Source organism: Nyctereutes procyonoides, unplaced genomic scaffold (assembly GCF_905146905.1).
Source record: "Nyctereutes procyonoides isolate TBG_1078 unplaced genomic scaffold, NYPRO_anot_genome, whole genome shotgun sequence".
NCBI lineage: Eukaryota > Metazoa > Chordata > Mammalia > Carnivora > Canidae > Nyctereutes > Nyctereutes procyonoides.
In genome coordinates, this window is record NW_026575052.1 from 7353808 (window position 1) to 7372021 (window position 18214).

The 18214-nt window shown below is 38.7% G+C and overlaps 1 protein-coding gene across 9 annotated transcripts in view; it reads right to left on the reverse strand.

Moving 5' to 3' along the window:
• Positions 1–4310: 4310 nt before the first annotated feature.
• The window catches only part of HP1BP3 (heterochromatin protein 1 binding protein 3), a 42344-nt gene continuing 28440 nt past the window's right edge, over positions 4311–18214 (reverse strand). For 7 of the 9 annotated variants that reach the window (XM_055331533.1, XM_055331531.1, XM_055331526.1 and 4 more), the window contains 5 exons: positions 17707–17797; positions 12559–12718; positions 11047–11158; positions 9009–9122; positions 6756–8572 (listed from right to left, as the gene is read on the reverse strand). In XM_055331533.1, coding sequence (XP_055187508.1) covers positions 8278–8572; positions 9009–9122; positions 11047–11158; positions 12559–12718; positions 17707–17797 — 772 coding nt within the window. In that variant the 3' untranslated portion in view covers positions 6756–8277. Of the gene's footprint in view, positions 5618–6755; positions 8573–9008; positions 9123–11046; positions 11159–12558; positions 12812–17706; positions 17798–18214 lie in introns of those variants that run through there. The other 2 variants (XR_008665257.1, XM_055331534.1) reach the window with 2 other exon arrangements.

An 18214-nucleotide genomic window follows, 5' to 3' on the forward strand; every position in this document is an offset into this window, starting at 1 on the left:
TTTTAGAAATATTGTTTATCTGAGAGAGAAAAGTAGAGGGACAGAGGGAGAGGGAGAGTCTCAAGCACTCTGTGCTGAGTGTGGAGCTTGGTGTGTGAATTTTAAAAAGAGAAGACTTGCCAATTACTAGGTTCGCAGTCCCTCTTTGACTCTTCAGAGAAAGCAATACAGTTGTATTCACTACGGGCTCTAACAAGTTTCTGATGCATAGAATTAATTTGGATCCTACACTTTTTAAAATAGGGACAGTAATTTGTTTCAGGTCAAAATGAAACAAGACCAGGGAATTAAAATCTTGGTGACATAGGCAAGAGAGAATTCTGCTTTCTAAGCCTTTCTCAGGATAAGGGGACAGGCCAAAGTCTCAGTGGCAGACACTGTGCTAGGTCCCAGAGATACGGAGATTAACAACAAAACGCCACAGATCTGCAAAGATAATATGTGAAATATGTTACATTGGCTGCTGACTGGAGGATCTCCCTTTTACTGGTCTTCATCCCTACTCAGGGATAAAGTGTTTCAAAACAAAATGCAGGGTGGCTCAGTGGTTAAGTGCCACCTTTAGCCCTGGGCGTGATCCTGGAGACCCGGGATCGAGTCCCACGTCAGGCTCCCTGTGTGGGGCCTGCTTCTCCCTCTGCTTGTGTGTTTGCCTCTCTCTGTGTGTGTCTCTCATGAATAAATAAAATCTTTAAAAAAATGCAGTTATAAATTTGAAGTTCATTCTTCATTTTTATTTATCAAAGTGATGTAACTGCTAATCTGAGCCATTCTCCCAGGTTTCCAAATCCAGGTGATCTAATTCCACTAAAAGCATAAAAACTCCATGCTTCTACTGTGCACGAAGCCTTACTAAAGGTATGTTAGATGTCAAAGCTGACGTTTGCATCAAAGGAAACAGACTTCGTGGGTGTCAGCCATCTCCGGGGCGAGCCAACCTAGTTCCGTGCGGGACAGCAGCATAAAACGGGCCACTGCTGCATCCTCATCCGCCCCATGAGTCTAATCCTACATTCATGACAACACAGCTCCCAGAGCCATCAGGGTAGAACTTCAACCATTGGATTTATGACTCACTTCTGCAGGAAGCCCAGAGGAATTACCTATATTCAGCAGAGCAAGAAATGACAAAAAAAAGGCAATCTAGGGTGCTGGGTTCATGAGCCCTGGACATGTTGGGGCTCACAGCTGGGTCATGGTTATTTCCTGATGAGTCAATGACATTTACTGAACTATAGGTGTGAGCTTGCTCTTACAAGCTCCCCTTTCCTCTAAAATCCTAGAATCTTAACTGGAGTTGCCAGCTGATGAATGTGAGTGGGAAGTAACACCACGTCATTTCAAATCTGATCACCGAGGCGGTGAGCCTGCAGCAGGCCTGGCCCAGCAGCTCCTCCACACCTGGTTTTCACCGCACAAGCTTCCCTCTGTTTGCTCGGCAACACCTCCCCATGCTGAGAGTTACTTTCCAACCTTGAGCACCATTATTCCATTTTCTGAGGTGAGTCCTAATGGCTGTCCCTGCAATGTACCCTCAATATTGCACTCTCCCAAAGTAATTGACCTAGAACACAAATTAAAAAACAAGGGCAGCCCGGGTGGCTCAGAGGTTTAGCGCCTGCCTTCAGCCCAGGGCATGATCCTGGAGACCCGGGATTGAATCCCACATCAGGCTGCCTGCATGGAGCTTGCTTCTCCCTCTGCCTGTGTCTCTGTGCCCACCCCCCACCCCCCGCTCTCTGTGTCTCTCATGAATAAATAAAATCTTTTTAAAAAAATTAAAAAACAACAAAGGGTGCTTGGGTGGCTCAGTTGCTCAAGCGTCTGCCTTGGGCTCAGGTCATGATCTCGAGGTCCTGGATCAAGCCCCATGTTGGGCTCCCTGCTCAGTGGGGAGTATGCTTCTTCCTCTCCCTTTACCCCCTGCTCATGCTCTTTCTCTCAAATAAAATATTTAAACAACAAAACAGAGACATGTTTTGAGCTGAATTGTATCCTCTCCCTTAATCCCTCATTGTTCAACTACTAGCCCCTACTGCCTCAGAATGTGACTGTTAGTCAAAGCATAGGTCTGTAAAAAGGTAACTTAAAATGAGGTCATTAGGGTCACTCATCCAATATCACAGGGTCCTTATAGGAGGAAATTCAGACGCAGACATGTACAGAGGGAACACGAGGTGAAGACACACAGGAAGACAGCCATCCATCCATCCATAAGCCCAGAAGAGAGGGCTGGAACAGATCTTCCCTGGGCTCTCAGAAAGTTAGCCCTGTTGACACGTTCATCTTGGGCAACACCACAGACCTGCTAGACAAACGGCTGTTGTTTAAGCAACCTGGTCTGTGCTACTTTGTTACGGCAGCCCAAGCCAACTCAATACAATGATTAAGATTCCTTCAAAAAGTGGAGGACCACAACACTATGTGGCCAGATAGATTCCTCTTCCCATGTATTCTGGTTTGGCAAAGTGTAGAGGTTACAGGATCAGAGAAATGTTACCACTTTTCCTGTTGAGAACCAGAAGGTGAAGTGACTTGCCTGAGGTTGCACCATTAGTTCCAAATGGGATACAGACTGTAGGCACCTGTTGGAGGGTCCCAGTTAGGACAGTGCTTATGCTTCCAGAGAAGGGTGAATGGCCACTCCCCCTGAAGATCACCTGGTAGAGCCCAAAGTGCTGCTGCTGCTTTACTTCTAGAAATCTTGATTTACCCTATTAACTATTGTGGACTTTGCACTTCCTTCTATTTGTTTCAATGTTACCATTAACATAGTGGCACCCCTCCCAATACTGTGGAATAAAAAACGGATGCCCTAGAAATAGGCACTTTATCTTGCTACCTGTACCCTGTCTGCACGGGGAACAAGGAATGGTTCCTAGTACCTTCCCAACTGAAAAGTATAGGTCTGAAGAGGACCGTTCTCCAGAAACACTTAGAGACCTTGCTGCCAGAGACAGAAGAATTAGGGGAGTTCAGGATACATTTTGGAAAGTAAAGAAAGGCAGGTAATAGCAAATACTACCTAAAGAAGCTGGTAATAGTATTCAATGGAGCTAAAAAACAATAAAAAAAACTGGGGTCCTGGATGGCTCTGTTGGAAGAGCATGTGACCCTTGATCTCTGTGTAATGAACTCTCTGGGTTTTAGGAAAGAGCATCTATTGGTATTGGGGGCAAACAAAGCAGACAGAGACAGCAGGGGAGCCCAGGTGACGAGGTTTCTCTCAGAATCATGAGTATTAAAAGCGAGGATTACTAACATTCCAGCTCATGATTACTCAGCAGATACCTGGTCCAAAAGATTCAGTTGTCAAGTAGTCCCCCTTTTGGCACTGCTGTTGGTAGGCCTCTTCAAGTACAAGTTTATGGCTGATAGAGTGGGACAGACGCTTCCTGAGCAATGTCAAAGTTCTCACAGAAGCTGAAGCTCCTGGAGGAAATGCTCTCACGAGCATCCATACCGGGGAAACCGAAAGAACTGGCCTGTGTTAAGTAAACCAGGAGGAAACCAGAAAAGTATCCCAAGGCTAGGATTTGAAAATGACCAAGTACTGTACTTACAGTATCCAAAACACAACTTAGGGCAGTCTAGGCAACTTTCCCTAGTGATCCAAGATCTAATTGTAATAGTTCTTATCAAACTTCTTAAGCGAGATGCCTAGGTGGCTCATCAGCTGGGTGTCTGCCTTTGGCCCAGAGCGTGATCCTGGAGTCCCGGGATTGAGTCCCACATCGGGCTCCCTGTCTGGAGCCTGCCTCTCTCTCTGCCTGTGTCTCTGCCTCTCGCTCTCTGTGTCTCTCATGAATAAATAAATAAAATCTTAAAAAAAAAAAAACAAAAAACCTTAAGCAAACCTCTAGAAGCAAATGTAACAGTTTCATCTCACTTCCAAATCTTCTCTAAAGTCCTTTGTTTGCCATGAACAGAACACAGAATCACTGAGCTGCAGGGTAAGAGAATTCAGAAGGCTGAAGAACCAGCAAGGGGAGACAACAGAGCAGAACAGACAGAGACAGCTCTGCATTCAGAGAGACTGGGTTTAATTCTGGCTTTGCATTTACTATGACCTGGGGCAAGTTTCTGAACCACATTTTGTACCTTAGTTTTTCCCTTCTGTAATGGGATAATACACAATCACCATCTCATAGGGTTCCAAGGATTAATGAGATAATGTATGTACAGAGACTGACTTGTAGAAGAAACTCAACTAGTGTTTGCTATGATTGTCATTATTCTTATTTATGGTAACAGGTCGAATTTAAAACTACACTTAATCGAACATTCAAGGCACCATAAAGAAAGGTCTCTTTGTTAAACAGATTTAATACCAAATAGCGTTGATTACACATTTATGTACAGTATCAAGAGAGAAAATTGCCATTTTTGAGGAAAATGACTTAGAAGGTACCTTTCGAAGCTGCCTCTGACATACCAGTTGTTGACAAAACTGCTTAGGAACAATTCAGACTAGGCTAATAAATTTAAATGATCAAAGGTAGAAAATTTCTCCAGCAGAAAAACCAGTGAAGAATCTTATGGAAAATAATAAAAGAAAATAATATAGGAAAAAAGTTAGAAATTAGTTTCTTAAAAAAGGCAAATTCACTGCAGCTGAGGGATATCGGTTAGTGATCTCTTATGGCTTCTAGGCACAGTATTTTCAAGCAATTCCTAAACCAAGAGCTTCAACAGTTATGGTTCTTTAGCTTCAGCTCTGTAGAACTGAGTGGCCATTTGTTCTACCATGAAAATGCAAAACAAACTCTGCATGCTGGGAAGTAAAGTCAATCAGAACCTCTGGGGAATAGCTTAAAAATGATCTTTTTTCCAATTAAGAACAGAATTTCTTGCCATAGACAAAGTTAGAATTTTTGCTTACCCCAGAGAGAAATAAAATCGTTAACATGATTTTGCAGGTTATCAAAGATGAGAAATCTCAACAATAATCCTAAGTTTTAAGTTTTTCTTAGTTGACTAAATACAGCATTTCATGAATATGGCTGGCTTCACCTCTTTCTCCTGATCCATCAGGATGGCAAGAGTTATCACGGCCTGAGCAAGAATAATTTCACAGGTTCTTTACAATAAGTACAAAAAGAGGTTAGCAAACCTAGAGTGGGGCTGACAAACTTTTTAAGAATGATGGGGAAAATGTTAAAGGTACTGGTATATTAACTAGCTCGTTTCATGTTATTTTCTGGTTAATTATACCCAAAGACATGATTAAAACATAGATCTGTTTTCTAAGATTTATACGGGACCAGGCTTCTTTTCATTAAGTCTGTGTGGATGGTTAGAATCTGTATTGAGTACTTTTATCATATTACTAAGGAAAGGTCTCCACGATTTTGCAATGGTAGCTCTTCTTTTTCATTTTGTAGGTTAAGCAGCTGACAATCTCTCTCCCAGTACTTTCTGAGATTCATTTACCAAAGGTAGTTTGTAGGTGGATTAAGAATGCATGAAACACTGTAACTAAACTCAGTAAGTCACTAACAGAGAGTACTGAAGCCACTGATCCATGCTGGAACTTGCTGGGATTACCTCTTGAGTTTGCTGTTTTCCTTTCTGTAACATGGAAGTAAAATATATGTGTTCTCCTCCTTTAGAATGCCTGGAAGGGAGAAAAAAACCAAACATTCCTTTATCTTAACATAAGTAAGGTGCATGTCTTTGATGGTGGGGATTTTCACTCAAGAGTGTAGTGAACATCTTGTCTTTTCCCTTTACATGATTCTGAAGCAAGGACAATTTTGTCCTTACCTAAACTTTGTACAATTAACACAATGTCAGAGTTGGAAAGGATCTCAAATGATCTGGTCCAAACATTTTACCCTATGCTGGAGCACCTGATGTACAATATAGCTACCAGGTGATTGTTCAGGGTATCGTTTTAAAAGTGGTACTGTAAAACAAAGAAAACCACAAAATCCTCCAATTTTTGACCTCAGAAGAGTAGACAAATTCTTAGCACAGGTACCCAACACCATAATATATTACCTGCCAAATAGCATAACAGAAAAGAGAATTACTTTCTAAGATTAGATCTGTAGGGTTTATCAATCCTTTGGCAGTGCTGTATTTTTTTTCTCTAATCCAAGGATATATCTTAACATTAAAAACATAAAAAACTGGAATCTATGATCTTGAAAACAAGGACCTTATTGTAAAACGCAAAATGATTTTTTAAAACCTCTTGTTCATTAAACAATCAGGTTCAATATACCTAGAAACATCATATACCATCCATATAAAGTATTCAAAAGCAAATAAACTGGAGCTTGTATTTAAAAAGGAAGATGGGGGCCCCTGGCTGGCTCAGTCAGTAGAGCTGCACTCTTGCGGGGTTGTGAATTCAAGCCCCACACTGGGTGTAAAGATTATTCATAAATAAAATCTATAATTTTGTTTTTAATTTAAAGAAATTTAAAAACTGAAAATAAAAAGGAAAATGAATGGCAGCTATTCCAAGGGGTAGAAAAGACTCAAGTGACTGCACCTTAGCTACTTCTTTTTTTTTTTTTTTTAATATTATTTATTTATTTATTCATGAGAGACACAGAGAGAAAGAGGCAGAGACACAGGCAGTGGGAGAAGCAGGCTCCACGCAGGGAGCCCAACGTGGGACTCGATCCTGGGACTCCAGGATCATGCCCTGGGCCGAAGGCAGGCGCTAAACCACCGAGCCACCCAGGGATCCCTAGCTACTTCTAAGGATACACTAGAATTTTTTAAATATAAGCTACAGTTCAGCAGCTTTAAAATTTCATGTTTATTCATATTTTTCAAAATATATGTACATAAAAAAAGGAAGATTTACAACAGGAAAGATTGCCTTACATGCAACACAAATTCCAATGAGCTCATGATGGGATCACACATGATTAAGGATCTACTTCAAGCCAATCTTCTCAAGTCCATTTCCCAGCCCACATCATCTGGGCTGCAGATGAGATCCCAGGAGACAATGCAAGTGGAATGAATGAAACAAAACGTCTTTTGCCTCTGGCAGCACTCAAAGGGGCCAGAAGGTATACACCAAAAAGTTTAAGACAATTAAAATGTCAAGTGCCACAGGGAAGATAAATGATAACTGGAAATCAGTACTTCCCAAGTAGAAAGCTAATACTATTTAACACAACTGCACAATACTAAAAGAAATACAAATGAGAAAGGGTTAGGTAGTTGGGCTTCATTTGCTTTTTTTTTTCTTTTCTTTTAAAATATCTCAGAAAGGAAGCCACTTACTTGATATCAAAAGTGCTATGGAAAGAAAGGAGGGGGAAAAAAACCCACAGATGATCTGGAATTTAGTTTATTTTAGGAAATTGTGTGTTTTTCCACTTAACATTTCTACATTAGCAATGATGTAATTCTCCAACATTTCCTTATAAAAAAGGCAAACTGGAAATGACAACTCATGCTCCAAATATTAAAAAATATATTTAAACATTTGATCACGGAGATTTCGTATGTTTTGGTTTTTGGTAACACAGGTGACACCGGAATTCACAAATTCAATATATTCCTGTATTTCCCCTTCAAAAATCAAGTGGTGGAGGGAATTTGTGCTTGCGGTTGAGAGAACGCAATGCCCTGGGCCAGTGAAAAATACTGGGGAAACTGACCAATGTGAAAGTGGCCCAAAGGAGTTATAGGTCTTCAGAACCTAATGAAATTATAACGTTTTTTGGCTTATTCCCAAAGCTAAGATGTCTCTGTAATTATACAGTTGGAGAGAAAAGGGTTAGTGGAGTGGTTTTATAAATAAGATTAATTATTATATAGCTATAACTGAAGTCTCCAGGCAGAAGGCTTTACAATTCAGTCAGTGCTATATATACTGCCTCTTGTTTACTTCCAGCACCTGACCAGCATCCTATCCTTGATGCTTTCTACAAATATAAAAATCTCTGCAGCTGTTTATATAAAGCTGGAAGGAAAAAAAAAAAAACAAAAAAGCCAAAGCTGACCATAAAAAAAGAAAGACGGTTGGGGTGGAGGGAGAAAAAAATGACAAATGTAGATTATACAGTTCAGGAAAACCGGAGTTATCGAAGAAATTAAAATGACTGAGGGAAGGGGCAGGCACCAAGAACAGCACCTAAAGCTAACAAATGCCTAAATTGGTTTATTTATATTCCCTCCCCACAGTGTTCATGGGGGAGGAAAAAAAATGTAATTTTAAAAGCATCAAAACTAAAACAAATGCACACTGACCTTAGAAAATAAGATTCTGAATTTTATCATGATACCCTTTTTTTCCTATAAAATTTACTTTTTTGCTTTGAAAGATTTCTTCATGGTGGCTTTGCCCTTGCTGGGCAACTTCACTTCCTTTCTCACACTGGCTGCAGGCTTCTTTGAAGAGCCACCACTAGGTTTCTTGATGACTGAGGATGAGGGTCTGGCTTTCTTGGCAGGAGTTTTGGCCTTGGGAGGGGCTTTCTTGGGCAGGGGCCTAGCTTTTCCCCGCTGGGCAGCTGGGACTTTAGGTGCAGGCTTGGACCCTCTCTGCTTCACAGATGCAGCCTTTACCGATGACTTGGCTGGGGTTTTCTTCTGCAACCTGTGAGAACCAAAGAGCAAAGGCTATGACTTAGTACTGGAGAGATTCACTTTGCCAGGATGACCAGATACTTTGCCAGAAAAGATCTAGTGTAGGTAAAAGTCACCTAGGTAAAGAATAGGAATGTGATTAGAGTCTTTACTAAAACTGTGTAAAAATTCAACCAATTCATGAAAGTCTACACATAACTCATGTTTTTCCTAAGAAAATATGGCATTATTTTTCTTTGAATAACAAACTATGGATAGCCAAACAGACCAAATGGCAAATTATATATTCACAGGGCTTCCTAAATTCAAAGTCCCTGAATTTTCAAGAAGACAAGTTCAAATGTTACACAAATAACTTTCTGAGAAGGATCCTGAGTTGTTAAGACACGATTACTATTACTGCCATTTTTAGCTCTAAGGTAGAAAGGCCTCCCACACATCCATACCTCCTCTTAGGTGGAGGCTCTTCGTCATCAGAGTCTTCTTCTGAGGAGTCATCCTCCTCTTCATCCTCATCTCTTGAGTCATCTAGCTCTTTCTTTGGAAATAGAACTCCTGGGCTATGAAAAGAAAAAAGAAAACTTAGGTAAAAGAGAAGTCCCATATAAGACAGGGGAAAAATGTGAACCTAGCTGCTCTTTCCTGGACATTCCACATCTGCCTGCCCTCCCTAAATACTATGTTACAAGTATCAGGTTACAGGTCTATTTTTTTAAAAATATTTTATTTATTTATTCATGAGAGAGACACACACAGACACAGAGGCAGAGACACGGGCAGAGGGAGAAGCAGGCTCCATGCAGGGAGCCTGCTGTGGGACTCGATCTCGGGTCTCCAGGATCACGCCCTGGGAAGAAGGTGGTGCTAAACAGCTGATCCAGGGATCCCTGGGTGGCGCAGCGGTTTGGTGCCTGCCTTTGGCCCAGGGCGCGATCCTGGAGACCCGGGATCGAATCCCATGTCGGGCTCCCTGCATGGAGCCTGCTTCTCCCTCTGCCTGTGTCTTTGCCTCTCTCTCTCTCTCTCTCTCTGTGTAACTATCATGAATAAATAAATAAAATCTTTAAAAAAAATAAAAATAAACAGCTGATCCACCCTAAACAGCTGAGCCACCTGGGCTGCCCTATCAGGTTACAGTTTAATCTATTTTGAACACACAAAGTTGTAACAAATCTATAAAAGTCCCAGACCATAATTCTTTCCCTTCCTCCTGCCATTTAAAAAAACCAATTTTTACTCATTTACTTAATAAATAATTATTTAAGCTCTTGATGTGTGTCCAGCACTGTACTTGCCACTGAATATAAAGCAGTGAATTGTCTATAAGGCAGCAAACAGTCTGCAGAGGAGTATACATTTTTTGCCCTCATGATATTGGCAAAAAGCCTCAAAATAATGTAAAGGCTGAATCTCTTCTAAGTTTTAGAGAAATTCATAAGTATTTTCTAATTTTCTTTCCCCTTACTGATAGAAATATTGATCCCATTGATCAATAAGTCCTTAAATTTTAACACTTTATGTATTTGGCTTTAAGAATTTGAAAAATTCAAATAACATGTAACCAAATAACACCTAGGCTTGTGTACAAGGTACAATATAAGAAACTACACTATACTTTTGCTAAAATAGGGTTTTAGTGCTATCAGGTCATGGAACTTTACCAGAAATCAAAGAATAAGAAGGCCATTGCATGGGTACATAGGATAATGCTTGGCCCACAGGAGGTGCTCAATATATTTTTTAGTTCAGTAATAAACTATAGATATAAGAGGTTTTCAAGGAAATGGCCCTCCCTGTTTCTATAGTATGGAGAAGATAGATTAGGATTCTTGGAAACAGCCAATGCTTTCCCTCCTTGAATGACGGACAATTAAAACATATCTAATCCTCTAATAATCTTTTTGTCATTATCATTCACGTAATAAAAAAGGAATGAATATAAAAATGGCCAACGGTCTCATAGAATTCAATGCTTGATTTTAGGAACTGATGGCTGACAGTAAGCTCTAGTCAAAATCCCCCATTCCTACATGAAAAGCTCTCACTCTATAAATGATACTGCCTTAGTTAGGGGTGCCTGGGTGGCTCAGTCAGTTAGGCATCTAATTCTTGGCTCTGGTCATGATCTCAGGGGTCATGAGAGCCTGTGTCAAGTTCCATGCTCATTGTGGAGTCTGCTTGAGATTTCTCTCTCCCTCTCCCCTCCTGCTCCATGCGCTCTCTCAAAAATAAATAAATAAAACTTAAAAAGAAAAAAAAAAACCCAAAACAGAAAAGCAACATTGCCTTAAGTAGTCTTTATCTTCAAGTATAATAACAGTTGTAAGTTAATACATGAAACCCAAGCCTGTAACCTAAAATCAGTCTTTATCTTCAAGTATAACAACAGTAGTAAGTTAGTACATGAAACCCAAGCCTGTAACCTAAAATCAGATTTTAAATTTTACAATGATCAACACTTCACATTATGGGCCAGCTGCTTACCTGGGATAATAGGGAAAACAGAGCTGGAAGGTGCCACTGAATCCTTTGCCAGATATCTGTTCCATCCACCCATTCTTTTCACATTTCTGCAGAGTTTTCTTCAGCAAATGCACTGAACAAAAAATTCAGAAATGAAGAAAGTGATTTATTCAATTTGATAATTACCTCAACCACAATCAGTTATACATTAATTTACTGTCCTGTCAGATACTAGTTGACATGTGCAAAGGGAATTCTTTGTGGTCAAAGTGATTGATAATTCATTTAACAATTAAACATCCATAAATTTGAAAAGAGTTATTAAATTGTCACGGCAAGAGACTTTAGAGACCATTTAAGTTCCTCATTTCACAGGAGGGAAAACAAGAGCCCAGAGTGGTGACCAGCCCTACAGTGGCAACTAAATGATTAACAGCCAACCTAAAACTAAATCTCTCCTCTCCATTCATTGAAACATCCACTGAATACCCCTTTGTACTAGGAAAATCATCTAGCAGAATATCAACAAAACCGATTTCTCATGAATCAGCAAACAGTAACAGAACAATACCATGGCTTCTAAAGGCCTCACCAATTCTCATCTTTCATACAAAGACTCATCAAAACTACATCTTACGATGATTCAGTGTCCAAAACATAGCTGCGGTATCAGTGAAACTGAAATGTTAATAACCACCTTCACCTTCTCTTCTAATATTCAACCAAAAGGGAAAATCACGAAACGGTCTATAAGGGTGAATATGCACACTGAACACAATACATATCTTAAGAACAGATTAAAAAAAAAAAAAGGCACATAGAGCTGTTTTGTAACATGAAAAAAATTATCAGAAAGCAATCTCTCATAACATTAAAAAATTCATACTGCATGTATGCTAAAAGTCAATAGTAAGACTTTCAAATTAAAGTTATACAGTCCAGTTTGCATTTTGTTACTTATTTTCCACATTCCTTACCCTACACCACTCTGTCTATTCTAGTAGTCCACTGAGAAAATAGCCAGCCTCACTAATCCGCATGTGACAGAGCTGTTAGGCTGAGGTTTTTCATCTCAAATCACCACCTTATAGGGTAAATACACTTTACTAAATAAAAGTATTTTCTGTTTTAGGGCTTAAGGCAATGAGAAATAACACAAGCCGTGTTTTAAAACACCAGCTCGGTTTCAAGGTGAAATTAGATGTTTTGGTAAACATTCAGAAAGGCAAAAAGCTATTATACCTGAGAATGCTCTGAACCAAAAGACTTATCTAAATTACAGTAAAAACATATAGGAGAAAAACCTTTACAGCAAAGTACAACCAAATCCTGCTCTTCAGTAGACATTGTAAATTAAGGATGAACCTTGATCATTTGTTTTTCTTTCTATATATAAGAAATTTGTCAAGTTGTTGTCCCCTCTTGGTTTTCACAGTCAGTAGTTAATGCCTTGTCATTAATAGCATGAGCTCTAAAGTCTTTCACAAGATAATTCCTCTGATCCCAGTTAATGCACACAACTCTGAGTCTTACTTTGATAGTTAGAATTGGTCCCTGGGTGGTTCTCCAGGACATACTTCTTCAGAGCAGTGGTGGAACAGGTCTTCGGCTCATTCATGGCAGCAATGGCAGACAAGATTGCATATTCCATCAGGCTTCCACCAAGCAGGGGTTTCTCCCCTGATTTCTTCAGCTGTTTTCCAAGGAGGAAGAGAAAAGCATCAAGACAACACTCTCCCAAAGCAGGTCAAGACAAGACTCCTCTGCACCAGGTGGGTCGGAGTTCCTGCATTAGCACAGATATGTTTTACAATAAATTGTCAGGTTAGGGACTTTCTCTTCCCACTCATCAGGTATTCAATCAAACTGAGGAGTCCCAACCCTCCTAAGGATATTTCTTCTTTCCAATTACCCCTCTATCCAACCTAAAACAGCAACAGCTACACTAACTCACACAGAGTGACAGCTCTACTCCAATAAGCAAGTTAACTTGTTACGCCCCCCAAAAATAAGACACTTTTGAGAATACTTCCCTTTGTCTCAATCTGAAAAACGTAATAGTTACAAAAATAACAACTTTTTTAATCTTGTAAGGAAAACAACAACAAAAAAGCTTGATAAATATGCAGGGTATATCATACAACAGAAAATTACATAGCATATTCCAAGGATAAAAGGATGGGGAAGAAAGATCAGAACCGATAAACAAAAGGGTAAAAGGACAAACTCAGGTATAGTCTAGAGATTCTTAGAGTGATCCGTAAACCCTCTGGAGTTCCTGAGACTCTTTCAGAGGATCTGCAAGGTCAAAACTATTTTCATAATAATATTAAGATGTGATGTGCCTTTCTCACTGTGGTAACATTTGCACTAACGGTAGAAAAGCAATGGTGAAAACTGCTGCCACCTTAGTGTAAATCAAGGAGGAGACACAAAAATGTACCAGCAGTTACTAGTTACTGTATTCTCTATTGCTATCCACTTGTGATTAAAAAGAAAAAAGTCCATTTTCCTTAGGAATGTCCTTGATGAAGTAGTCAAAATTATTTCATTAAATCTCAATGCCAGTGGATTTCTTTTTTGATATTTTATGGGATGAGATGGGAAGAACACATAAAGCATGTCAGCTGATATAGTAGAGGTATGATGGTGGGTCTCAAGGAAAAGCACCTGAGTGATTGAGTTGTGAGCAGAACCAGCTACATTATTCATGAACATTCCCTTTTCCTTGAAGGAACAACTAATAGATAAACTATAGTTACTCAGACTTGGGCATCTGGTAGACATTTTCTTGGAAATGTATTAAATAAGCCTCTCCCTTCAAGGAAAACTAACTGTATTTGTTGCCAAGTATAAAATTCAAATTTTCAAGAAAAAATGTAAATCATAGAACATTTGTATTTACACCATGGTGAGCTTGGTAATTTCCTAGTACTTAAACACTGCTCTGATGAGGCCAGTGGGTGACATTAATGTTACTTTTGTTATTGTTTGATGAAATGTGGTATTTTAATAATCTGCATAATTCAGTGAACCACTATTTTCCAAATGACCATGTTATGAAATTACACATGGTTAAAAGATCCACTCAAAGTTTAAGACCAAAAATTTTAAGGCATGAGTACAAAAAGTTCACTGATACGGTCTCAGGTTACACATGACAACTAATCTTTAAAGAATTACCACAAAATCAATTAATGTATATACCATATTAACAGAATAAAGGACAAAAACCACAGGATCATCTCAAGAGACAGAAAAATCATCCGACAAAACCAATAGCTGTTCATAATAAAAACTCCCAACAAACAAGTAATAAAGGAAAATATTTTCTCCACCTGATAAGAGGCATCTATGAAAAACCTACAGCTGACTTGATGTTTTCCCTTTAAGATGGGGAACAAGATGAGGATGTCTGCTCTCATCAGTGTACTAGAGGTTCTAACCAGTGCAATTAGGCAAGAAAAAAGCAAAACAAAACATCCATCCAGGTTGGAAAGGTAGAAGTAAAATGGTCTTTATATGCAAACGATATGACACTGTATATAGAAAATCCTAGAGAAGCCACTAAAAATCCTAAGAAGCCTACAAAAAAACTCCTAGAACTAGTAAATGAGTTCAGCAAAATTGAATCAATATAAAATCAGTAGACAAATCAGTTGTGTTTCCTAGGCTAGGAATATCTAAAAATGAAACGATTTCCATTCACAATAACATGGAAAAAGAATAAAATACTTAGGGATAAACTTAACGAAAGAAATGTAAGACCTTTATCCTGAAAACTACAAATGCTGCTGAGAGAAGTTAAAGATCTAAATAAAGAAACAGTATTTATGAACTAGAAAACTCAGCACTATAAAAAATGATTCTTCCCAAATTGATACACAGGTTCAATGCAATCTCTACCAAAATCCTAGCTGGCTTTTTTGTGAAAACTGACAAATGGATCCTAAAATTCATATGGGAAATGCCCAAGACCCAGAATAATCAAAACATTTTTTTTTAAAATTACATTTTAACACTTCCCAGTTTGAAAATTTACTGCAAAGTTTCAGTTAGTCATCAAAACAGTGTGATCTTGACCTAAGAATTCACATATAGAGGGATGCCTGAGTAGTTCAGCGGTTGAGTGTCTGCCTTCAGCTCAGGGCGTGATCCTGGGATCTAGGATCAAATCCCGTATCAGGCTCCTTGCGGGAAGCCTGCTTCTCCCTCTATGTCTCTGACCCCCACCGCCCCGGCCCCGTGTGTCTCTCATGAATAAATAAATAAAATCTTTTAAAAAAAATTCACATATAGATCAATGGAACAAAATCAAGAGTCCAGCAATAAGCCCTTAATACTTATGGTCAATTGTTTTTTTTCTTTTTTTTCTTTTTAAATAAAGATACCAAGGCAATTCAGCAGGGAAAGGGCAGTCTTTCAATAATGTTGGGACAATTTGGTATCCACATGCAAGAACATGAATTTATATCCTTACCTCATACCACAAACAAAACTCAAAATGGGGGATCCCTGGGTGGCGCAGCGGTTTGGCGCCTGCCTTTGGCCCAGGGCGCGATCCTAGAGACCCAGGATCAAATCCCACATCGGGCTCCCGGTGCATGGAGCCTGCTTCTCCCTCTGCCTATGTCTCTGCGCCCCCCCCCTCTATCATAAATAAATAAAAAAATAAAAAAAAACTCAAAATGGATAGACCTCACTGTAAAAGCTAAACTATATAAAAAAAAAATACTTCTAAAAAAACCCTAAAAATCTTGTGGTCATAAGTTAGGCTTTGATTTATTAACTATAACACCAAAAGCAGGAGCAATTTTTAAGAAATTTTAAACTGGGGATGCCTGGGTGGCTCAGCGGTTGGGCGTCTGCCTTTGGCCTCAGGGGGTGATCCCGGGAGAACCGGAAAGGAGTCCCACATCGGAATCCCTGCATGGAGCCTGCTTCTCCCTCTGCCTGTGTCTCTACTCCTCTCTCTCTGTGTGTCTCTCATGAATAAATAAAATCTTTTAAAAAAATGATAAACTGGACTTCATTAAAATTAAATACTTTTACACTTTTTCAAAAGATACCACTAAGAAAGTGAAAGTATAAGCCACAGATTAGGAGAACATATTTGCAAATCATTTATCTTGTGAAGAACTTTTATCTAGTTACATAACTTTTATATCTCAATAAGAGACAAATAATCCAACTTTAAAAACAGGAAAAGGAGTTAAATAGACATTTTACCAGAAAAGAATAAACAAATGTTCACTAAACACATGAAAAGATGGTAAACATCAGCAATCATTAGGGAAATGTCAACCCAAACCACAATGAAATAGCACTCTATATCCACCAGTATGAATAGAATTTTGAAAAGACAGTAACAAGTGTTTGCAAAGACATAGAGGAACTAGAACCCTTACACTTTGTTGCTAGGAGTGTAAAATGATGCAGCCAGTCTGGTAGTTTCTTACAACATAAATTTACCCTACAGTCCAGCGAGACCACACTCCTAGTTATATACCCATGAGAAATAAAAAATACGTATCTGCACAAAGATTGGATGTAAATGTTCATAGGCAACATTATTCCTAAGAGTAAAGTAGAAATAAGCCCAATTTTCATCAACTTGTGAATAAATAAATGTTAGATTCACATAATGTAATACTATGCGACAGTACAAAGGAATGAAAGCACTGATTCATGCGGCAACAGACAAGGCTCAAACAAGAGTATGCTAAGTGAAAGAAGCCAGACACAAAAGACCACACATGTTGTATGACTCTACCTATATGAAATGTGTAGAAAAGGCAAATCTATAGAAAGAGAAAGTCAATTAGTAGGTGGCTAAGGATGAGAATGGGGAGACTACAAACGGGCACAAGAGATCTTTCTGGATGATGAAAATGTTCTAAAACTAGATTGTGGTGATGGTTATACAATTCTGCAAGTTTACTAAGAATCATTGAATTATAAACTGTAACTTAAAAAGAATATTTTATGGTATATAAACAATACTTCAATAAAGCTACTTAAAAAATTATCATGTGTTCTGACTCTTGATTTCGGCTCAAGTCATGATCTCAGGGTGGTGAGACAGCCTTGGGTCAGGTTCTGAACTCTGCTAGGTCTGCCTGTCCCTCTCCTTCCACCCCTTCCACACTTAACAGCTGTCTCTAATAAATAAAAAAAAATTTTTTTAAATGATCATCTGTTGAGTTTTTGTATAGTAGTAAGGAATAATATCCACAACTATTTGAAAATTATCTTATAAAATATTCCACACTTGTCTAACTATAATTTTGTGTGTGGTACATTTTCTTCATAGATGTAACCCAAAATGTGTTCAACAGATACCAGCTGTCTTCTCTTAAGCAAGACATCAAAGACTAGTAACATTTTAATAAACAGTACCCCTCTTCTGATTCAATTTTGTTTTGGAAAATATAGTTATTTTTCACAAAAAAAAGTTACTTATGCTAATGTGAAAAAGTTTTAAATAAATGAATATTTAAAATTTCCCTCAGTTTTAATTTCTATCATGGTAAATATTGATAGGTATAACCCACATTAAAAAAACAAACAAACAAAAAAAAAAACCTCTTGGGGTCCTCAAAAAATTTTTAGAGTATAAAAGAGGTCCTGCAACCAAAACTTCTGAGAACCACTTCTCTATAATCCTTTTCAGCCTCTAACCTGGAATGTCCCAGAAGCACCTTTGCCAGTTATTTGTTCTAACTGGCCTCTCTCTACTGCTCTCTGCAGAGCATTCTTCAACAGCTGAGGCCTGCAGAGAAAACAAAAGAATAGCGATAAATATATCAATGAAGGAGAGATTTAAAGAAAAAAGTCCAGGGTAATTTCCTGAACTAAAGTTCTGATTTTTATTATATGTAGTACTTTATTAAAATGGACAATAAAATAAAGTATTGGCATCCCTAAAACAAGTGGTACTTTTTCCTTGAGCAAAGAAGTCCTTACCCAGATACACAGAACTATGTACCACACAGAACCAATTTCCGAACTTCAGGACACTCCAAACACCTTCCATTTATTTCCATCAACCACAATGGCAACCAAACTATGTAATCGAGCAAAGCATGGGTATGTTTAAATTCCCACCCAACTCTAGAATTCTGAGGCAAAATTCCTAGATTTTTTTAAAAAGTTAGTAACACAGTGACAAAAAACAACAGAGTCATTT